General features: G+C 34.8%; 4 protein-coding genes across 4 annotated transcripts; 1 reads left to right on the plus strand and 3 right to left on the minus strand.

Moving 5' to 3' along the window:
- Positions 1-348: 348 nt before the first annotated feature.
- Positions 349-3,458, minus strand: LOC145635077 (glyceraldehyde-3-phosphate dehydrogenase, cytosolic). The gene is made up of 12 exons (XM_081686396.1): positions 3,347-3,458; positions 3,181-3,210; positions 2,727-2,827; positions 2,529-2,644; positions 2,265-2,364; positions 1,914-2,060; positions 1,745-1,805; positions 1,393-1,490; positions 1,150-1,292; positions 968-1,051; positions 760-849; positions 349-664 (listed from the first exon to the last, which is right to left on the minus strand). Exons 1-12 carry the CDS (start codon positions 3,348-3,350, stop codon positions 616-618), a joined length of 1,023 nt encoding a protein of 340 aa, XP_081542522.1. The 5' UTR covers positions 3,351-3,458; the 3' UTR covers positions 349-615.
- Positions 3,459-4,782: 1,324 nt separating this feature from the next.
- LOC145635173 (putative mannitol dehydrogenase) lies at positions 4,783-5,964 on the minus strand. The gene is made up of 3 exons (XM_081686493.1): positions 5,798-5,964; positions 5,343-5,471; positions 4,783-5,249 (listed from the first exon to the last, which is right to left on the minus strand). The coding sequence occupies exons 1-3, from the start codon at positions 5,893-5,895 to the stop codon at positions 4,979-4,981; spliced, it is 498 nt and encodes a 165-aa protein (XP_081542619.1). The 5' UTR covers positions 5,896-5,964; the 3' UTR covers positions 4,783-4,978.
- A 1,806-nt stretch (positions 5,965-7,770) lies between these two features.
- Positions 7,771-13,230, minus strand: LOC145567550 (putative WRKY transcription factor 41). Its single transcript, XM_081627213.1, has 3 exons — positions 12,860-13,230; positions 12,582-12,719; positions 7,771-8,314 (listed from the first exon to the last, which is right to left on the minus strand). The coding sequence occupies exons 1-3, from the start codon at positions 13,228-13,230 to the stop codon at positions 7,771-7,773; spliced, it is 1,053 nt and encodes a 350-aa protein (XP_081483339.1).
- A 4,885-nt stretch (positions 13,231-18,115) lies between these two features.
- LOC145635271 (uncharacterized) lies at positions 18,116-20,023 on the plus strand. Its single transcript, XM_081686586.1, has 2 exons — positions 18,116-19,495; positions 19,726-20,023. The coding sequence occupies exons 1-2, from the start codon at positions 18,289-18,291 to the stop codon at positions 19,758-19,760; spliced, it is 1,242 nt and encodes a 413-aa protein (XP_081542712.1). The 5' UTR covers positions 18,116-18,288; the 3' UTR covers positions 19,761-20,023.
- Positions 20,024-23,766: the final 3,743 nt, after the last annotated feature.

Below are 23,766 nucleotides of genomic sequence, written 5' to 3' on the forward strand. Positions count from 1 at the left end.
TGATATAGATTTATTGAACAATGAAAGTCCTCATACCTTTTAATTATAAGTTTACATCAAAGGTTCATAAATGTCTAAGAAGAAAGTTTACATCAATTTTGAGACGGACAAATCTACATATATAGAAGGTTGAAACTTAAGACTCTTCATACAATGTTATATGGAGTACATGACTTTCTATCAATGACGTACACTCTTTCTATTCTTAATCGAATTAAATATGAAATACTCTCTCCGTCTCTTTATTAATGTTCACTTTAATTTAAATCTTTAGAAAGGTATGAATAGCCCTTGAATCATCTTACAGAACTACCAAGTACGCATGTTGTCTCATATGCTTCATACCAGTGCCAAAATCACAACGGAATATAAATTGAACAAAAATTGAAAGGACACTAGTAAGCAAAAGTGCAATTGATATCAAACTAAGTTCATAAGCTTCCATCAAAACATATGTAAGATATATTTGAACTAGCATTCCATCTCCTATGGAAACAGGCAAAAGCCTTGAAATTATTCGCATTTCGATCACTCCAAAACTCGAACAAACATCAATGCAACCACAAAACTATTCCACTCCATTTACTTATGATGAAGCTAAGCCAGAAAAGGAGATCAAGCTTGGACAGAAGCCATGTACACAATCAAGTCGACCACTCTAGAGCTGCAAGATATAATAAACACAAATTTTAGTGTATGTCTCGGTCATAAATAAGAAAAATGAACGACTTTTGTAATGACTAATGAGCCTTGAATTACCTGTATCCCCATTCATTGTCATACCAAGAAACCAACTTAACAAAGTTCTTGTTCAAAGCAATACCGGCTTTTGCATCAAAGATGCTTGACCTATATTTTACAAACCAATCCAAAACAAAGTTAAATAATCAATAATCTAACAATGTGTTACAGCTGAGAAATAACTTGAAACTACAAGTTTGTCAAAGAAAGGTTGAGGTATAATTACCTGCTATCACCTACAAAATCCGTGGATACAACATCATCTTCGGTGTAACCCAAGATACCTTTGAGGTTGCCCTCGGATTCCTCCCTGTTATTTAAAGTTCGAACATGAACATATATATTCAGTCAAGCATCAACACAAGCAGAAATAATTCAACCAAAAACCTCTAATTTGTTTTTACTCACTTGATAGCGGCTTTTATTTCATCATAAGAAGCATCCTTTTCGAGCCTCACAGTGAGATCAACAACCGAAACATCAACAGTTGGAACACGGAATGACATTCCTGTTAGTTTGCCATTCAATGATGGAAGCACCTTGCCCACAGCCTGTTAATTTCACTGTTAATTAGGAATCTAAACTACGAAACAAGCTAAGGGTATCTAAGCTTTGTTTAACTCAATTGATCAGAAGAGTAAATTGTACTACCTTAGCAGCTCCAGTGCTGCTAGGAATGATGTTGAAGGAAGCAGCTCTTCCACCCCTCCAATCTTTAGCAGATGGCCCATCAACCGTTTTCTGTGTAGCTAAATGCGTTCACAAAAAAATAACAAGAAAACAATCAATCAATCAATCAAAGCCTTAACCCCATAAGTGGGGTCGGCTACAAAAATAACAAGAAAACAATGATTTAAAAAAAATCTGTTACAATGATCAAAACTAGACTAGCAAATGAGAACAAGTGAACAACACTCCTAGACAAAATGTCGAAAACCTTCTGTGTTAATAGCCTAACTAGCTAAGTTAAGAGACATATTCACAGGAAAATTTTAATGTTTACCAGTGATGGAATGGACAGTAGTCATAAGTCCTTCTACAATGCCAAATCTGTCATTAATAACCTGTATTTTTTGAACAAAACTCGATATTATTTACCAAAGAAACAGCATATTATAACAAGGGACTCAAATCAAAATTTAAGCTTCAGAACTGTTTAGTGATCAAATTACCTTGGCTAAGGGAGCAAGGCAGTTGGTAGTGCAGCTAGCATTGGAAACAATGTCGATTTCGGGTGTGTATTCCTTCTCATTGACACCAACAACAAACATTGGTGCATCTTTGCTTGGAGCAGAGATTACCACTTTCTTAGCTCCACCCTTCATACAACATTTACAACATCAAATCAAACCACATATTATAGTCCATAATACTATAAGCTATAATGCATAGATTCGAATAGAAAAAACTAATGTCAACCCCATTTAATTATAGTCTTCTTTATAAATCACCGTATAATATATAGTCTACACATTAAAATTTTAATTATAAATGTAATTTATTAGGTGGGATAAATTATATACCTTCAAATGAGCAGCAGCTTTTTCTTTATCAGTGAAAACTCCAGTAGACTCAACAACATATTCAGCTCCTGTTTCACCCCATGGGATCTCTTCTGGATTCCTATAATCAAATTTAGCAACCCCAACAAAATTATTTGTAATTTCTAAAAATTCCACAAAAAAAAATTTGTACTTTGCTTAAATAATCATGTTCTTTGTCTTATCATGAGACCGTCTGATACAAGAATTTGCGTAAGAGGTAATAATGGGTTACGGAAAAGTTACCTAGAGGCAAAAACAGTGACAGATTTTTCACCAAAAAGAAGGGTGTTTGAATCCTGAACCTTCAATTCATGGTGCTTCCATTGTCCATGTACAGAGTCATACTTAAACATGTATGTCTGAACCAAAAATCACATCAAATTCAATAAATAAAGGGTACAAAATTTGGTTGTAAAATTTGATGATAAAAATTACTCGTACCATGTAATCAGTGGAAATGAAAGGATCATTAATAGCAACAAGCTCAACATCATCTCTTTGAAGAACAATTCTGGCTACCAATCTACCAATTCTTCCAAATCCTATCATAAAAATTTCCCAAAAAAAGTTTACAAAAAAAATTCAACCCATGATAATTATCAAACAACTATTCCGTCAATGTTGTCACGTTACAACTTTTCATTGTATGTTGTGACTAATAATTGGAAAGAAAAGAATATATCAACAATATCATTAACCAATAACTTTTATCAATTTAGTGTCACGTTATCAGTTCAATGTACATTGTGACTATTAATTTGGGATGGAGAGAGTAGATCATAATCAATAACTGAGTACTCAACATCCATTTAGTTGTCACGTTACTGATTCTCAATGCATGACAATAACTAATTCAGAATATAGAGGTAGAACATTAATCAATAACCATACTTACCATTAATTCCAATCTTGATCTTGTTTGACCCTGTTACAAAATCAATATCATAAACAATATAATTGTCATTCATCCATATTTAAAGTAAGAACAAGAAACAAAATGAAAAGGAAACAAAAATGTAATCAAAATTGACTCAAATGAAAAAAAAAAAAAAATGAATTACCCATGAATTCAAATGACAAATATGATGATATTGAACAAAAAAAAAAATGTTTCTTTTAGTGAAGGGTTTTATGTTTTTTAAGAAAATGCGATAAAATATGTTTTTGAAAGGGTGTTATTTATAATAAAATGAGACTTAACAGCGGTTTTGAGTAGCTGGTGATTTGGTCGATACCAAGAGCCAAAAAAGGTGAATTTCTTGAACAAAAAGAAAATGTCTTTCTTGAACCAAAAGACACTTTTTTTTTCTAGAACTTTACTGGATTAATTAATTAATTTATTTGATAAAAGTTCATTATAAACCATTCACAAAACACTTTCCTGAAAGAATACTTCGTACGATTAGTAATTAAAAGTTGAAAACCAATTACGACTAGTGATGAGCCAAATGTTTTATAAAAATACTATCTTGGGAGAATATGCCAAAGGGTTGAAAGATTGAAACTATTGGCTTATTACATAGGCTAAATGCAAGACTACATTGCCCGCATATGAGCATTAAATATATTTTTCAAATATATAGTCCTCGATTTTTATTTAAATGTTCTATTTTTAAACTATGATATGTCTGATCACCATACATACCAATGGGGAATATACAAGTTAATCTGCCAGATAAACGAATTTTTGTTAATCTGATAGCATTTTTGTAAATATATTGAAAAAGCAGGGTCATTTATTCAGTACTTTTGGTGAGTTGTCTAATTATTGTTTGCTTTTTGCTTTTACTGTTTAGTATATACCCCTCGACTAGTACATGAAAAGACGAATATACCCCTCCACTGTTATTTGAAAAGACAATTATACTCCCAGATAAACAAAGGAATTGACTGGGTATTGCTCATACCAATGTGTAATTTTGACTAATGATATCTTTTATTATCAATATATATAAATCATAAATATTAGTAGATATTTAGAAACTATGTGCACAGGCAATTTAAACAAGTACCCCTATGAATCATGACTATATTTAGTTGTATGCATTATGCACAGAAAATGATCAAAGTGGTGTATGTAAATAGTGTCAAAATCAAACTAGGACATTTAAATAAAAACGGATTAGAGGAGTACAATTATAAATTTAGGATTTTATGACAAAAAAAAAAAAAAAAAAAAACACGCACACACACATAAATAAGTGTAATTTTTTTTTTCTTCAAATTTTTTACTTTTTAACATTAGTTCATTGAACTACACATGTTTTTAGAAAAAATAAGCTATTTACATTGTCTACGCTTGTTTTTGTTGCTTATATTAGTATAGTTCCCGTGCTATGCATAATTTACAACTTATATTATTAAAATTTTAGATAGTGTAAAATAAATTACCTGTAATTTTTAACTTTACTCATTTTGACTTTTTTATTACTATATATTCAAGGATAACACTTTGATATACTCTTTTCAATTTCAATACGGAGTACTATATATGAAAAAAAAAAAAAAGTGTATTCTCTTCGCCTCAAAAATAAAATTTCAGATTTAAAGTTTAAATCCAAATTTTGCTGGCGTACCAAAGTAACCATTGCAGCATTACTAAATTGATTACACGACAAACCAAAGTACCATACCAAACTTACATTTAAGCAAATAAGTAGTAGTATTAGCATTATTTTTGATGGATAAGACCATCACAATTCACAAGTACAAGGTGTAAAATCATAAAAGATTGATTCAACTCCTCTAGCTCTTAGCCAAGGATAACCTCCATATGTAGGGGTGCCATCATAGTAAGTAGATCCATAAGTTAGCAACATCTTAGGACAATAATTCTCAAGATTGTTGCCACAGTTATCACACGAACGGCATGATCCAACCATACATCCCACCCCAACTTTGTACCCTACTTTGAATTTTTGCACCTTTGTCCCAACTTCAGTTACCACCCCTACAATCTCATGCCTGAAAATACCATAAAAAGACATATCAATGTTCATTTACAGAGTATGTCATTCATGAATTATCGAAACTATATTCAAAGTATAAAAAAATTACCCAGGGACTGCAGGGTAATTGGCACTAATGAAGTCACTACTCCCCCATTCATTCTTAACATAGTGAAGATCAGAGTGACAAATTCCAACATACAACACTTTGAAAGTCACATCCTGCTCTCCCGTTGCCCTGCACATAAAAAAAAAAAAAAAAAATTATATTTCACCTTGTGTCGATCAATTGTCAGCAAATAGAGGCTAATTTTTATAAATACTCGGTAGCAAATTCAACAAAAGACATAATTGTAAGTACAATAATATCAGTAAAAAAAAAAAAAAAACGGATTTTCCAAGACCAACTTATCAATGTTATCATACATGATCATGTACAAGTGTACAACCCCTCATGAAAACAAAAGACGTGTTACATATGTACAACAAATCAGTAAAAAAAAACATAGAATTTCACCGGACCACCAAATTAAACGTTATATATGTTGAACATATAAATCGTACCTCCTAGAGAAGTGGAAAGGGGAGAGAACTCCAGAAGAGTCTCTTGCAGCCCATCCGAAAGCCTTTTGTGGGTGAACGTCTTCAGGTGCTCGTGCCATAATTTTTATTGAGTAGTTTGATATGTAAACTTTCAACACTTAAGTATAAATAGAGATTAGAGTATGTGAAGTGGTTATGTAATATGTACTTCCTATATATATAGGAAGACGTCCCAATTGTGAACTTACCCTCAAAGCGAGGAGCATTAGTGACGTACTCAATGATCAAAGCTCTATTAACCATAAACTCAAAAACCAATTGAAAATAATTGAATTGGTGGAATGACACGAGAGCTTCTAAGTACTTTTTAATAAATTAACAGCTTAACTTCCACACATGTTACAGTGTCACTTTGTACCAATTGGCTGTTAGCGCATTGGTTATTATTGGGGATGCACTTGGTAGGAAGGTCTGCGTGCTTTATCCCCCACAACAACAATTGGAAGGGGACTGGAACCTAACCATTTTGAATTGATTTCTGAATCCAGATAAGGCCAAAGGGTGAGCCGGATATTAACTACATACCAGCTAGATCATTATCGAAATAGTATGCCTCAATTTTATTTTTCCAAGGGAATATGACCTTAGGAGTGATATCAGTCATATCACATTGGAAGTCTATGTTCTATGTACCTTGTATTAAATTATTGTATTGGTTATAATTAGTGAAATACATAATTGGTTATGATAAATAATGAAGTGATGAACTATGTAGATTTGTTTTCATTCTTAGGAAAAAAAATGAAAAGAATTGAAAAGGTTCTGCATTTCACGATTTACAAATAAATTTAGGCAATAATGGGCCTTTTTGGGGAACAAATTGAAATCTAAGGACGTTAGGTACTGAATAATGGACTAAAATACTATTGTACTTCGTCAGTCTAACGTTGTTGTAGCAATTTTCTACCCAAATATTTGTAGCTTAGCTTTCTTCATTTGTCGTATTGTAGTGTTGTTTTTTTTGGTTGTTACACTCGATTTACCATTTGGGCTAATCCGGATTGTGGGATCAATTTTGGGTGGTTAGGTTCCAATCCCCTCCCAAATATTGTTGCGAGGGATCGGACATTGGTCCTCCCTATCAATTATAGTTCCAATCACCACTACACCAACAGTCAATTGGTCGTAGTGTAGTATTGCACATGTATAAATACCAAATGAGAAAGATCACACCTTCCAACTTTGAGATTAGGAGTTCAATCTCCACTAGAGACACTTTGAGAGTCGGGTAGGATTGATTCCCTTACCCTTTCCCCCTCACTCTCAAAGTATCTAACGCGCAAATATTACTGGTTTTTGATCCATTTCATTCTTTGGGTGTGTACCCACGCGTGTATCTTAGACCAAGATCTAATGAAGTAATGAGTACCTCTAACAATATATTCGGCTGATGAGAGTGAGGGATAGCTCAAGTGGGCAAAGCTGATCGATTCTCACCTCGCCCTTGTGGCTTTCTGAACACCAAAAAATATATTCGGCTGATGAATTAAATTTGTAATATATAGAAACAAGGCAACACTTCAAATCATACATGAACTTTGTATATAGATTATAGAGAAACAAGCTAAGGGTAAATTTCAATTATCCTGAGAGACCTTAATCTCAATCAAGATTTGATACAAACTTGTGACCCTCAAAAATTCATTCCCTATTATTTCTAGCTAGCCTTATGCCAACATCTCAACAATCTTCGTAATGAAGTATGAAAAAAAAAAACGTGGGGTGTTGAAATTATTGAGGTGTGAAAAAGTAATAACCAACAAAAAGTAATTAAAAACACTTATATTACCTCTGTTTCATATTATTTGCAATGCTTTGACATAAAGTGTGAATAAAAAATGTCTAATTGTTGCAAATAATCTGAAACAGATGTAGTATTAATTCATCACTGAGCAAACTTCTTATGATTCTGGTAGCGGAGAGTAGCTCAAAGCTCAAAAAGAAAATATATCATCAATTATGAAGTCATCAAAAAGGAACTCAAAGCCATCCATAAATGGTGAATTATTAGTTGCCAAGTTCGGGTCTGAAACCACTTCATTGGTGTTACATTCCGAGGCATGTGTGGTGCGTCCAATGTGGGCATCGGTAGCTTGGGCCGGGTGCGATGCCGCTGCCGCCGGATGATGGTTAGTCTCCAAGGTTATTGGTGATCCAAAAGCAGGGCCATTGCTCAACATGGAGTCGTTACTAAGATCAGGTTGTGAGTGGGTTGAGGTGAATGAGATATAATTAGTTGATGTTTGTTCATAATTTTCTGGCTCTACTTTAAGGGCTTTTTCAGGGCTTAGGCCCACATGAATTTCATGTTGATTTGGGCTTGGAATAATGGGCTTTGATTGGGCCTTTACTGCTAGATGGACTCTTTGACCACAACTATGCTTACCTTTGTACATGATTTGGTAAGTGGACGGGTCTTCATCACAACGTTGGACTTGTTTCGTGGCATCACAACCTTTGATGTTTCGATAAGCACACCTGTAATAGCCCCTACATAATGTATCACCTTAGCAATATTAGTCGCAACAATTATACATGATTGGGTTATTGGGTCATGATGCGCACGACACCAATTGTTTAATACTTTCTCCGTTCTCTTAGTGGTAAAAAAATAAATGAAATTCATATAAATAAAACACTAGAAAAGAAAATGATGAAAACGAAAAGTAAGTAACACTTAAGAAATCGTATTAACTTTAATCTAGGACATAGCAAGTTTAAGAGATTTTCGTATGGAAAGGTTTGAAATAGGCAAGAGAGAGAAAGATATAACAAGATAGTTGGATGTTGGGCAAGTGCTGAAAAGCAAAGTCATGGAAGCAAATGTTAATTGTGATTAATACCACAAATCAACCACTAAGCAAAAAAGCATAGTTATGCAAACTCTAATGTCCCCCACGAGAAACATAAGTACTAAAAAAAAGTTAGAATGAGAAATCCAAGACTCCAAGTTGTTATTTTTTAATAGAAAAAATATATTAAAAACAAACCCTAGATACCTTCACCATTTGTACTATCTCTTTTAAGGAATTAAAGTTGATTTTGGGTGTTCTCTAATTCTTGTCTCAAATCCAAGGACGTTCGGTACTATCACTACATGACTTCTATAGTTCTATGAGGTTATCAACTTGCAGTCTTGCACTAAGATTAGCATTATCAAGCATTCATATTTGACCCTGCACGTTATTACAAAATGTGTTTAACTTTGAGATAATATGAAATGGGTCTGGACAAGCCGAACAAGGAGGGGGGGGGGGGGGGGGAGAGTTTGGTCCACAAACAAAGCTTATGATATTCCATACTAAAACGAATTGGCAATAGTATATAGGAGGTGTTCCTCTATCATAAAAAATGGAACCATCCTCTTTCTCTAATGTAGGACACTCACAAACTGGGTTACAAACTTACAATGGGTTTCAATACTCCCCTTCACTTGTGAGTGTCCTTAGAACTTGAGCACACTAGAAGGTACAATATAAATCCTCTTTGGATATGAACATCCAATACAAACCCAGGAATATGTTTTATAATCTATCAAAATGTATACTCTCTTTGTATTTTTTATAAGTAAAATGTTTCTCTTGTATTCTTCTTGATTATGTAGAATTATATATGAGTAAATTTTACTTATGTAAGATCTTATTATATTCATAAAAATGTGTATAATATATTTACATATTAATTAAATTTAACATTTATATGTTGTATATGGAAAAAATGACAAGGCTAAAAGTTAGGTTGTTGCAACTTAAAAAATTAATAATATGCTAGAATTCTAATTTTTAATAATCAATACTAATATATTTATATATATCAAAATCATGCATCCTACTTCTTATACTTTTTTCAATTGTAGGGCATCTCATATTCTCATTTCACATGTTTTTTGCGTATTTTTAATCACATATATCTTTAATTATTAATAAATAAAAATTGATAATAAAAGTATTATAAATTAAGACAAATCTAACAAGATCTCATATAATTATACTCTAGTGTATAACTCTTTATATAATTATTATAGAAAGAGACACCAATTCCACGATCAACAGTCATTTAATTGTCTTTAAAAGAGGAAACTTTGGACATTAACTAAGTCCCACCCAAAATTTATGAAATTGTTTCAAATCTTGTTCTTTTTTATTATCCATTATTACTTACTCGTAGGTAGTACTTGGGATTGTTATTTGGGATATTGTATGTGTTTATACTTTATACACTAACCCAATGTCGAATATATATACTTCCTCCAATTTTATTTTATTTTAAAAATTGTAACATAAATGGCATTTTTACAAAAACAAGATTTGAAATAATAATCTTTATTATTCTACCTTTTATATTACATACATCTCTCTACATCCGTCTTATGTACTTCCTTTTTCTCTTTAACATTTTTATTTTTGAATAGTACATTTATGTTACTTTATAAATATTTAATTATATTTAATCAATTATAAATACTAGGTATATGAATAATGTTCTTAAAGCTAATTGAGAATTTGGCATTAGGTTAAATAATTAATTTTCCTCAAAAATAATTAATAGTGTCCTATTGGTTTTTTTAAAAATAATAATAATAATAATAATAATAATAATAATAATAATAATAATAATATTGTCCAACCATCTTTAAATACTATACCCTAATTTTGTTCCTCAGTTGCTTTTTCAATACAAATATTATTACACATTAGCGTTTTCAAACATATTTAAGAAGTATATAATTAAATACTTTATGACATTGTACACGCATTGTGTGCACTTCTTATCATATAAACCATTCACTTAGCTATTTTTCTCTTTTATATTTAATTACAATACAACTTTATGTTGTTATTTACCCAAAAAAAAAAAAAAAGTGTCAAATAAAATAAAATGGTGGATTTGCAACATAACTATTATAACTACGAAAAATATTGTGTAGAACGGACTCATGTGAGTCCGTTTTATTATCCGGCCCGCGCACGACCCAAAAATCTAACTCTAGTCACAAAATGACGCTGATGACAATTACCAGCAGTCGGCGGTGAGAACAGTCGTCGTCTCACCAGTACTACTACTCCAATACGTTGTCGTATTTCTCACCTTCATCATCATCATCTCCGATTTATTCAACAGAATTCATCTTATATGTTTCTTTCCTTTTAAGATTTTTATTTGAAGAGTTCTCTGTTTTTCATTCTCATCAACTGATGAATGAAATTATTCAACAGAACATTTCTTTGGTGTTATTCAACAAAATTCATTTAAGGAAGATAATGAAGATTATTTCAATAGATCGAAATGGATTTCAATAAAAGGGCGGCTTCTTGTGCAATTAGAGACCGTATTAAGTTCCTTGATTTTGTAATTGATTTTCTCAACTCTCATGTATATATTACTCTGTTAGATATAATATTATAGATATTAGAGCATATTTGTCAGCTATAGGAATATAAGTGTTTGGTTTTAGATTATTTTACACGATCAGCTATTAAATTAGTACTTATAATATCATATATTAGATTATTAATGTCAGATATTAGGTTATTATAGTCAGGTATTAGGTTTATTTTTTTTGGTATTAAATTAGTATAGTCAGGTTTTAGGAATCTTTTGTTTGGTAATAGATTAGTATGGTTAGGTGTTAGGAATATTAGTTTCATGTATTAGAATATTATTGTCAGATATTAAAATATTAGTGTCATGTATAAAAATATTAGTGTCATGTATTAGAATATTATTGTCAGATATTAAAATATTAGTGTCATGTATAAGAATATTAGTGTCATGTATTAGAATATTATTGTCAGATATTAAAATATTAGTGTCAGGTATTAGAGTATTAGTGTCATGTATTATAATATTAGTGCCATGTATACAAATATTATTTCAGGTATAAGAATATTAGTGTCATGCATTACAATATTATTGTCAGATATTAAAATATTAGTGTCATGTATAACAATATTATTAGTGTCATGTATTAGAACATTAGTTAGGTATTAGACTTATTTTGTTTGATAATAAGTTATATTGGTTAGGTGTTAGACTTACTGTTGTTTGATATTGAGTTGCTAATGTTTTCCAACCTCATCAATACCTCAGCATCTTCATCAACAAACGAACTCTGACTTTTGTTGAGTAAGGGTATGAAGACTTTCTACAGATTAATCGCACAAAATCTAATCAATCTTCAAGTGAGGTGCAACACCTTTACACAAAGCAATACCAAATGGAGACTACTTATTCTTGACCGACACTACTTGGCATTGATAAGGAAATTTCTTTTAATTTTTTGAATATTATAAATTTTTCCACCATTGTTGTTCTGGTTTCTAGTGATACCAGATTTTTGATCCGATTTTCTCTCTCCTATAACTTCATTTTTGGTTGTTGTATGTAGGAGAGAGAATAGTCAAAGTATCAAAGAATCGGTAGTTTCTCGATCTACACTTGGAAGCCGATCTTCGAAACTCAACCATCTTCTTCAGAATATCAACAACGACGAAGAAGCAGTACTAAGGCAGAGTTGGTGTCGCGGGCCTCGCGATCAGGTTTAGTTAGCCTGCGCCTTTTTGTTGGCCTTTTGTTATTGAACCCGGTCTCACGTGAGTCCGGACTCACACAAAACCTTTTGTTATAACTAAGTGCCTGTTAATATTTGATCAGAGAAGGAAATTAAGAATTGAACTGAACTGAACTGAAAATAATATGTTATTTTCATAGATAAGATTAAGAAGGTATATATGTTTAATCTAACCTTGGAAATTTAGTTCCGTGAATTTCTTTGTTCCCATATTTTCTCCAACTATACCCATCGTCAAGAACTCCCTCTAAGCCTTTCACTTCTTCATTGCCAACTTGCACGGTCTTTGTCCACCTTGGCAACGTCGATTTCCTGCATTAACACTTTACCTTAATTTACATATATACTACGGGGTACAAACAATAAAGTAGATGTTTAATTTATCAATACACATAATTATATATTACGAAGTGATAAAAATACACGAATTTAACAGAATAACGAACAATTACCTTTTCTTAGACTTGGAAGGAGAGATATCATGTACACTTTTCGGGCTACTAAAGTTCAAAGAATGAGGAGATTCAGAAGAACAAGTGTGATGATGATTAGGATAAGTAATAACATTGGAGGTATTTTGTGGGATTTGGATACTAAGCATCTTGGCAATTGTAATGGTTTTATCAAATGATGATAACATTTGTTCAAGTAACGATTTATTAAGGGCTACTTGATTATCAACACTTGATGAAGATGATGGTAAACATGGATTTGTTGGGTTCAAAATTTGGTTTCGCAATTGCTTTGCGAATTCCATTCCTTGAAGTAGCTCATTCATCAAGTGAGTTTTTCTATCATCAACACAACCCTTCATTTTCTCCATCTCAAATAAATCAAATCACCACGTACGTATGTTCGTACGTGTGTGCTCTTAGTTTTCGTAAACTCGAAAACTAATTCTTGTATAATGGAGTAACAAATAAATTTTTGGTAAGGCAAGTTTGGAATGAATGACAAATTTATAGTAAAGAAAACGGGAAGTTAACACTAGGATTTGATGAAGTGCACAAGAAAATACACATGAACTTTCGAAGAAAACCTTTGTACAAAAAAAAAAAAAAAAAAAAAAAAAAAAACTAGAAGAAGAAAATAGTGGAAGAAGTGAATTTTGATGAGATAGAAAAAAAAAATGGTGTAGGGGGAGCTAAGGAGAGAGAAAGGAAGGAGATTTTTGACTAAGAAATAGTGTGGTTTTATAATTTACTTTTCATTTAATTAATTATTAATAATAATAAGTATGGATTAATATAGATTAAATAAGTATAGATTAATATAGATTAGAATGATTGCTATACTTTACATTCATGACAACGTTGGAGATAGAATTGTTTAGTATTGGTGCTCCCATGTTGTTTAATAAAGGCTAATCATGTTTTAATAAGCATATAGTTCCTTAATTACCAACCTTTATTTGTCTAACTTAATAAGGTAAAAACATACATGATACAAGAATAATAAACAAATGTATATGAAAGCGATGAGGGATGTTTCGCATAATTATAATATGGTGAAGGAACATAAGAATTATGGACTACTGCGTGTCTGCGTTTTTAGGTATGAGGTCATCAACATTTGTAATTTTTCTTTATTGAAATTGAATACAATAATCTAATTTCTTAGACCTTATGTTGGAATCCTCCATTGCCACCAGTCATGTCATTCTAGTGTGACTCGTGTTCAATTGATGAACAAAAAAATAGTTGTGTTGTGTCAGGTTTATGGAAATTTTTCAAAAATGATGCTCATGGATGCATTGTAGTGTCGTTCCAACGGTCAATGGACCCCTTAATCATTTTAAGATCAGATAAGCTAAGTCAGTATTCAACAAGTCATGTTCGTGTTTAGTTCATGGAAAATTTTAAAAATGATGTCCATACCAATCTCTCGTGCCTGACATGTGTATGGACATAATTTAACTCCACTTTTTTTTTTTTTTTTCTTATACTTACTAATTTAGCCTGTCCAGGCTAAATTAATTTACAAAAATATTAAAGTGATTAATTTACAAAAATATGTGCATTTAGCATAAATTATATGAACCGTGGCGGAGTTTGGTTTCGGCCCGAACTTTAGCGTAGCCCGCCTCGGCTCGTTGTATGGCAGATTTTTTTGACCTTAACCAGGCCCGACCATTGATCACCTCTAATTCTTACTCAAAACCAACTCGGTCGTAATACAATCAACACAATCTTAGGCCAATTCATAATTTAATAGATAACCAAAACTAAGGGGGGAGGCCAAGGCCCACCCCAGTCCAGTAGCGCCCCCCCCCCCCAGTTCTGCCCCTGCACGTAAAATCACTCTCATCCTCCTCTAATTAAGAAAATTCATTCTCATAATCTCATCTCTCACTACTAGAAAAAGGCCTATTTCCGACGGAAAAATTCCGTCGAAAACACCTTGAAATCCGTCGGAAAAGGTTGTCGGAAATGCCTTGGTAGGAAAAACCACCTTTTTCGACGAAAATTCCGTCGGAAACACTATTCCGACGGAATTTCCGACGGAATTTTCCGTCGCAAGACAATTTCTGGTACCTGCGAATTCCGTCGAAAATTTCCGACGGAATTTCCAATTCGGTCAGAAATTTTCGACGGAAATTCCGTCGGAAACTATTTTCGGGAAATTAAAAAAAATACGTCGTGCCACCACCGGCACGGCGTATGACCACCTCCAACCACCCAAAAAGGCCCTGTCAACCCCAACCAAACCAACCTTCTCAAACCCTAACCCACTGCCACCACCAACCACATCAGACCAACACCGCCACTACAGACCACCACCACCGCCACCCACTAAATTAACCCACACCACAAAACCAAACCTAACCCAGATCCAAACCCCTAACCCAGCCCCGACCTAACCCAGACCCAAACCCCTAACCCAGACCCGACCTAACCCAGACCCAAACCCCCCAAACCCAAACCCGACCTAAAACACCCAAACCCCTCCCAGACCAGAACGAACCCTAACTAAACCAACCTTCGCTCACCACCCAAACCCTAACCCTTAGCCCTGGCGGCACCCACCACCACCTCCCTCGACCCACCCTTAAACTGACCCTAAAACCACCAACGAGCCACCAGAACCACCAAATTAAAAAAAAAAACTTTAAAACAAAAGAAAGAACATTAAAAACATCAAAGCATACCTTTAATTATGAAATTAGCTTCGAATTTCACCAAATTTAGGTTAATAAGGCTTAATTCGACAATAAAAACTCTAGATCTAGAGTTTTGACTGTCGAATTTAACCTTAAAAACCGTATAAAATCAAAAACGTAAGATAATTGGCGCGGCAAGGGGATTTATAGAGGTTGCAGCAGCGTGAGACGACGGCGGAGAGGAAGTACGAAGGAGAGAACGTAGGGTCGTGGGTGAGATGACGGTGAAAGAAGGAGGAGAAGGAGAGGAAGCCATAGATGAGAGAGAAACAGCGCAGCAAAAGAAAGGAGAGAGAATGAAAAGGGGGAAGTGAAAAAAAACGGCTGAGGGGTGAAATAAAAGGAGGGCTGATTTTAGGGTTTGTAGAATTTTTTTTTAAATATATTCCGACGGAATATTCCGTCGGAAATTTCCGACGGATTTTAATTCCGTCGGAAAATCACATTTCCAACGGAATTTTCTGTCGTAAAGCTTATATATTCCGACGGATTTATATTCCGTCGGAAATCTCCGACGGATCTTCAAAATCCGTCGTAAATGTCCGACGGAATAAAAATCCGTCGGAATTTCCTATGTTTCCGACGGAATTAGGTGTCCGTCGGAACCAATCCGTCGGAAATAGGCCTATTTCTAGTAGTGTCTCAATTTAGGATATATATATATATAACCTAAATTTCATTAGATATTCTAAAGCAAATGTTTCTCCCATTCTTCAAAATATTCAATTTGAAAAGAGTAAAAAAATTAAATATCAAACATCTTTAATAAACATATTAATATATCAATTTTTATAACTTTATACACATGTAGCTGAAAATGTACTACTCCATAATATATCTTTTTTAAAAATATATATTGTTAATTGTACAAAAAAAAAAAAAAAAAAAAAAAATGAGACGAACAAACGGATGGATGGATTGCTATTACATTAGTGTTTTTCAAATGTCCTTTAGGTATGGATGTAAGAATTATAGATAGAAAATATTGTTGAAAGTACTCCATATCTATATCTATATCTATATCTATCTATATATATACCAAAGTAACAACCGCTGATGTCATCACTGCCTACGTGTCACTTTCTTATTTTATTTTTTCCCTCCAAAATACATGGATGATGTCATATTTTTCCTTTACAAGCTACCCTATTTAACATTGCTTTGAAAATTAAATTCCATTTAAATTTTTAAATTTTTGGTTTTCTATAGATATTATGTTATTTAGTTATTTATGATTTGTTAACAATAGTTAATAATATAATTTAATTGAAATTTCCTAATTAAATATGAAAATTATGCACTTTTGGGAATTGTATATTCATATTTAATCAAAAATTAATTAGGAAAACGGAGGAAGTAGTTATTTAATTTCAATATGTGTTAAAAGTTTATAATTAAATTTTTATTATAAAACCGTGCATCGCACGGGATTAACCTAGTGATAATTAATATTCACTCCATCACATAACATAATTTCGTTTTCCATTTTTTATTTGAAAGTTAAGAGCACTAGAGTAAAAGAGTATGTATTTAATTTAATTTTTTTTAAAACCAAAAATTAAACATATATTAAGAGTGCAACAATTTTTATTAACTTAACCCTTAAATGTATTTTAAAAAAATAATTAAAACAGCTAAAATTATGTAATTTTAATGCATGTTGTGCAATTAACCACGCATAATTGCTAATGAGATTAAGAAGAAGAAAAAAAGATCGTTTGCAATGAAAGAATATTATTTGTTGGCACATAATTTATAAGTAAAGTAAGGACATTGTTGATATAACATTGGTGTTATGAGAGTAATTTGGTAAAAAAAAATGGTTTAAGGTTTATTTGTTTCATCTTATTCTAGAAAAATATATTAAGTAAAACAAAAATTTAAATACTTTGTACACAATTGTAAATGAGTCAAATTAAAACAAAATAGATTTAAATAAGTTTAGTTGAAGAGTATATATATTCAGACAAAATTATATATATATAGATAAGTACTACCTCCGTTAATAGTTATCTGCAATTTGGAGTATTATTTGTGAGAGATAAAATATTCCAAAGTTGCAGATAACTATTAACAGAGGTAGTATATATATTTTTTCAAACAATATGATTATAGTCAATCAAATAAACCTAATAGAGTCCAATAATAAAACAACATTATAATACAAGGCAAAAGGTGTATTAAACGTAGAATTGGGCGTGAAAAGTCAAAAGTAGAAGACGAGAAGAAAGAATCTTTATGATTCAAATTTCTATTTCCGCGTTTCTTTTTGTGTCCAAAATGTTGCTACAAAATGCTTTAAAGTGATGGACATTTATAGAGACATCATTTTTTTTTTTTTTGACAAAAATAGAGACTGATAGATATTATACTTAGGATAATATTTGTCGCAGATTAGGATATATTATTTGTATATTTTGTATGTTTATCGTATCTAGGATTCCTAACGTGATTAGGCCTAGCGTTGTAAACTCTATATATTTGATCAATGGTACACACTCCAGATTGAGGAGTTTTCCCGAAATCTAACATGGTATCACAGCTTAGGTTTTAGATCTCAAATTTTTTTTTTTTCCAAAAATTGGTTTTTTAATTTTATTGGGACCTTGCCTTCTTCACGTTTCCGCAGCTTCTTCCCCTGTTCTCTGTTCTTTCACCAGATTTCGGTTACCATATTTACCTTCTCTTCCTTATTTCTGTTCCCTGCTTTATTGAAGCGTCATGGCCAAGGACGGTGACCCCCCTCCTCCACCACCTCCGCCACCATCTTCGGAGTTTCACCCCGCCTTGGCAGTAAACAACATTAAAAACGCAATTCCTCTTGTTCTTGACTTTGAGAAAGTCCAATACTCCAATTGGGTGGAGTTATTTGAGAACCATGCCTGTGCTTACAATGTGTTAGATCACATTGACTCTACTGTGTCCCGTCCGTCCGATGTTTCAGACTCTTTATGGACGCGTCTTGATGCAATCGTAAAGCAGTGGATTTATGGCACAATCTCATCCGACCTTCTTGTAACGATTTTGTCTCGCAAATCGACAGCTCAAGAAATTTGGAATCGTATTAAAGAGATTTTTCAGGATAATAAAAATACAAGGGCTGTTTATCTTGAGAATCAATTTAACATGCTCCATCTTAGCAATTTATCCAATATTACTGCCTATTGTCAACAGCTTAAAAGCTTATCCGATCAATTAACAAATATTGACCAACCCGTTTCGGAGCAAAAGATGGTTATCCGTCTAGTTTCCGGCCTCACAAACACCGATTTTGATACGGTGGCAACTATGATTCAGCAAACCGACCCATTACCCTCCTTCAATACTGCCAGGTCTCGTCTTCTTCTCGAAGAATCGCGTCGAGCCAACGACCAAGGTCAATCGCAGCAATCATCCTTTGTCGCACAACAGGACTCGGACTCATCACAATCGCAGCCTTCATCTCAGCCCGGCCGCGGCTCAGGTGGCAGAGGCGGCGGTGGGCGTGGGGGTCGCACAGGTGGTGGAAAGGGCGGCGGAGGAAAGGGACGAGGAAAAGGTCGTGGGAATAGCAATAACCCCAAGTCCACCAATAATTCCCCGCAACAACAGCAGAATCAAGTGCAAAATAATGGGGCCTCCTTCAATGGGCAATCATGGGCCCAGCAGCCTCCTTGGCCCAATCCGCATCAAACTTTCTGGCAGCCTCAAGGTTGGGCCATACCACCTGCTCCATTCCCAACCAATGGGACCTATCAGGTTCGGCCCAATTCAGCTACACCACGTGGCTTATACTCTCAGCAGGCCTTCACCATCGGACAACCCCAGTACGGCCCACCTATGACACCCACGGAGTTCGGGAGTGCATATTCTTCAATGGGTCTTTCAAGTCCGGATAATGGATGGTACATGGACTCGGGTGCTACATCTCATATGACCCATAATTCTGGTAATCTCTTGCCCTTTTTTAATTTGAGCACAAATAATCATATTTTAGTTGGCAATGGTCATCGTATTCCAATTATTGGTTATGGTCATACTACTTTACCCCATAATTCCCTTGCCTTAAAAGATGTCCTCCTAGCTCCTCAAATCATTAAAAATCTTATTTCAGTTCGTAAATTTACATCTGATAATTCGGTTTCTATTGAATTTGACCCTAATGGCTTTTCTGTGAAGGACCTTCGCACGGGGAGGGTAATAACGAGGTGTAATAGCTTTGGGGACCTCTACCCAGTCACTTCCAACTCACCAAGAACGTGTCTGGCCACATCATTCACCACAGTCGCTCCTTCCACTTGGCATGATCGCTTAGGACACCCCGGAGCTTCTTCTTTACAGTTTCTTAGGAGCAATACTTTAATTAATTGTAATAAGGAGCATGACTCCAATTTTTGCAACTCATGTCAAATAGGGAAACATACTAGACTTCCGTTTTATGATTCTAATAATTATACTTATTGTGCGTTTGATATTATTCATGTCGATTTATGGACCTCTCCTATTCGTAGTATTAATGGGCATAAATACTATTTGGTTCTACTTGATGATTTCACCCGTTATGTGTGGACTATTCCCTTAGCTTCTAAATCTCAAGCCTTCCAAAGCTTCCTTATTTTTAGACAATACATTCAAACTCAATTTGAACGACCCATAAAATCCTTTCAAAGTGATCACGGCCGTGAATTTGACAATGAACCGTTTAAAAAAAAATTTTGTAGACAATGGAATGGTTTTTAGATTTTCTTGCCCTCACACGTCCTCTCAAAATGGGAAAGCGGAACGAATGACCCGCACCATAAATAATGTCAAACGCACTCTTCTCTTTCATGCCTCATTGCCTCCATCTTATTGGTCGCATGCTCTTGAGACTGCCACATATTTATTAAACATCTTACCAACAAAGTCTCTCAAGAACATAACCCCGGCTCAAGCTTTGTTTCATAGAACCCCTTCATATGATCACCTTCGGGTTTTCGGTTGTCTTTGTTTCCCAAATTTGTCGGCCCCTGCTCCTCACAAACTTGCTCCCCGCTCTACACCGTGTGTCTTCTTGGGGTACCCCTCTAACCATCGTGGGTATAAGTGTCTTGACCTTACCACCAAAAAGGTCATCATATCTCGTCATGTAACCTTTGATGAACTCACCTTCCCTTATAGGAATATAGAAAATCATCAATTGGGGGATTATAATTTTTTGGGTTTCGATGATCAATCCCCACTTCTCACACATTTTTATTTGCGTCAAGGAGCCACAAACCAGCCCACTCCGCAGGCAGGCCGCGGCCCAGACCCCTCTCCCGCAGCCCACCCGCGGAGCCCACTGCCAACCCCTCACAACTCACCTCCTGTCAGCCCCATTTCACAACACACTCCTCACGCAAGCCCCCTTGACCGGCCCAACAGTCCTCCTAGCCCACCAACCCATACTCAACGTGGCCCACTTCATTTCCAAGGCCAACAGCAGCCCAATCCCACATACACTCCACCCCCTTTAAGGGGCGCAACACCTATTCAGCCCACTCGTCCCCCTCCACCTTCTCCACCTGTAACCCGAAGTCAAAGAGGCATCTTCAAGCCTAATCCCAAATACAACCAATCTGCTTTGGTCACTTCGGGTCCACCACATCATAAATCACCCCTTCCTAAGTCTTATAAAAAAGCTTTAAATGACCTTAATTGGAATGCAGCGATGAATGATGAATATAGTGCTTTAATTAAAACAGGGACATGGGAATTGGTGCCTAGGCCTACGGGGGTGAATATTGTTAACTGTATGTGGCTTTTTAAACATAAATACAAGTCTAATGGTGACCTTGAAAGGCACAAAGCTCGTCTTGTATGTGATGGCAGGTCGCAGGAAATTGGTGTGGATTGTGATGAGACTTTCAGTCCGGTAGTTAAACCGTCCACTATTCGCACTGTTCTCAGTTTAGCTTTGGCTAAAAAGTGGTCGATACATCAATTAGATGTCAAAAATGCCTTTTTACATGGTGATTTGCAGGAAACTGTTTATATGCATCAACCTCCGGGTTTTGTTGATCGGAGGGCTCCCAATCATGTTTGTCGGCTCCGCAAAGCTCTCTATGGTTTGAAACAAGCTCCTAGAGCTTGGTACCAACGTTTTGCGAATTTTCTCATCAAATTGGGCTTTGTCATTGCCAAGAGTGACAACTCTCTTTTTACTTTCCGGCAGGGTGATGATATGGCATATTTGCTCTTATATGTTGATGATATTATTTTAGCTACCTCATCTGACAGGTTGCGTACAGGAATTATTTCTCAGTTGCAAACTGAGTTCCCTATGACTGACTTGGGTCCTTTGAGTTATTTCTTGGGGATTGCGGTGACCCGCAAACCCTCTTATATGCTACTTTCACAGGAAAAGTATGCACATGAGATTTTAGAGCGTGCAGGTATGGCCTCTTGTAAGCCTGCAACCACTCCAGTTGACACTAAGTCCAAACTTAGTGCAGATGCAGGACCGCCTTTTCGGGATCCTACTTTGTATCGCAGTTTAGCAAGTGCTCTTCAGTATCTTACATTTACCAGGCCAGATATTTCTTATGCGGTACAACAGGTGTGTCTATTCATGCATGATCCCCGGGAACCTCATTATGAGGCATTGAAACGCATTCTGCGTTATGTTCAGGGTACCATTGATCACGGCTTCCACTTATATCCTACTGGTTCTCATCGATTGATTACTTACACTGACGCTGACTGGGGAGGTTGTCCCGATACCCGGCGTTCTACTTCGGGCTATTGTTGTTTCCTAGGGGACAACCTCGTGTCTTGGTCATCTAAGAGTCAACATACTTTGTCTAAATCGAGTGCAGAGGCAGAATATCGAGGCGTCGCAAATGTTGTCTCTGAGGCATGTTGGCTTCGTAATTTATTACTTGAGTTACATTGTCCTCTACGGCGGGCTACTATAGTTTATTGTGATAATGTCAGTGCTATCTACCTTTCTGGCAACCCGGTACAACACCAACGCACCAAACATGTGGAGATGGATATTCATTTTGTTAGAGAAAAGGTTGCTTTGGGGGAAGTACGGGTTCTACATGTTCCTACTAGATATCAGTTTGCGGACATTTTCACTAAAGGCCTACCACGAGAATTATTTCTGGAATTTAGGTCCAGTCTTAGCGTACGACCTCCTCCCGCTACGACTGCGGGGGTGTGATAGATATTATACTTAGGATAATATTTGTCGCAGATTAGGATATATTATTTGTATATTTTGTATGTTTATCGTATCTAGGATTCCTAACGTGATTAGGCCTAGCATTGTAAACTCTATATATTTGATCAATGGTACACACTCCAGATTGAGGAGTTTTCCCGAAATCTAACAGAGACATCATTATTCAATTAATAATATAGTAACAGTGAAATAATTACTTCGTACAAAAATTAGTTTTAGTATAATATACTACCACTACTAGAAATCGTCACAGCATTGTCCCATGCTTACGTTTGGGTCCATAACCTTTCATTTCGTCATGACTGTCTAACATTTCATGACTCGTTTTAATAGAGTAACAGTGAAATAATTACTTTGTAATTTTAATTAATTAATTAATTATTTATTTTTTAAATAAATGATTTCATTCACCTTGATTTATAATTTCATATGTATACACTTTTCATTTGGTTTTTTATTTAATGAAATCAAATATTCTCAAAAAAATTACACAGAAAATCATAGTCATATGGAATTTTGTTTAAAAAATCTCAATGTGTTATACTCATATATTACTCCCTTCGTCCCATTATTTTGTGCATGTATTTTTTTTTGGGTGCCCCAAAACATTGTGCATATTCTAAAACAGCGCGTTTTTACAAGGTGTCACGTCAGTAACCCACTAACCCCTCTATTAACCCCACTTAAGTAACTCCTCAAGTAATCCCTCAAGTAACCCCACTTAAGTAACCTACCAAGTAACCCCTCGGTAGCCCCTTTTAATTAACCCCACTTAAGTAGTCCTTCAAGTAACTCATCTAGTAACCCCTTAAGTAACCCCGACTTACCCATCTAGTAACCCCTTAAGTAACCCCGACCTAGTAACCCTTTACCCACCACCACCCCCATCCAATACGCCACTAGCCCCACCCCTAATACGTCATGCCACCACCACCGTGCACCAAACCCACAAACAAACATAGATCCAACCGAACCCACAACAAAATCGTAAAAAAAAAATAATAATAAAT

This window comes from Chenopodium album, chromosome 1 (genome assembly GCF_948465745.1).
Source record: "Chenopodium album chromosome 1, dcCheAlbu1.1, whole genome shotgun sequence".
NCBI classification, from domain to species: domain Eukaryota; kingdom Viridiplantae; phylum Streptophyta; class Magnoliopsida; order Caryophyllales; family Amaranthaceae; genus Chenopodium; species Chenopodium album.

Bases quoted from the DNA above. Each gene is read 5' to 3' on its own strand.
- LOC145635077 (XM_081686396.1), bottom strand. The intron at 1,806-1,913 runs GTAATTTGATCA...CAAAAAATACAG, and splicing joins GCCTTGCTCCCTTAGCCAAG to GTTATTAATGACAGATTTGG. The intron at 1,491-1,744 runs GTAAACATTAAA...GAACGCATTTAG, and splicing joins TACTGTCCATTCCATCACTG to CTACACAGAAAACGGTTGAT.
- LOC145635173 (XM_081686493.1), bottom strand. From the start codon at position 5,895: ATGGCACGAGCACCTGAAGACGTTCACCCACAAAAGGCTTTCGGATGG. The intron at 5,472-5,797 runs GTACGATTTATA...TTTTATGTGCAG, and splicing joins CCTTTCCACTTCTCTAGGAG to GGCAACGGGAGAGCAGGATG. The intron at 5,250-5,342 runs GTAATTTTTTTA...TGGTATTTTCAG, and splicing joins AATTACCCTGCAGTCCCTGG to GCATGAGATTGTAGGGGTGG.
- LOC145567550 (XM_081627213.1), bottom strand. From the start codon at position 13,230: ATGGAGAAAATGAAGGGTTGTGTTGATGATAGAAAAACTCACTTGATG. The intron at 12,720-12,859 runs GTAATTGTTCGT...GTGTTAATGCAG, and splicing joins CCTTCCAAGTCTAAGAAAAG to GAAATCGACGTTGCCAAGGT. The intron at 8,315-12,581 runs GTTAGATTAAAC...GGGCTATTACAG, and splicing joins CACGGAACTAAATTTCCAAG to GTGTGCTTATCGAAACATCA.
- LOC145635271 (XM_081686586.1), top strand. From the start codon at position 18,289: ATGGCCAAGGACGGTGACCCCCCTCCTCCACCACCTCCGCCACCATCT. The intron at 19,496-19,725 runs GTAATCTCTTGC...TTTTCTGTGAAG, and splicing joins TCATATGACCCATAATTCTG to GACCTTCGCACGGGGAGGGT.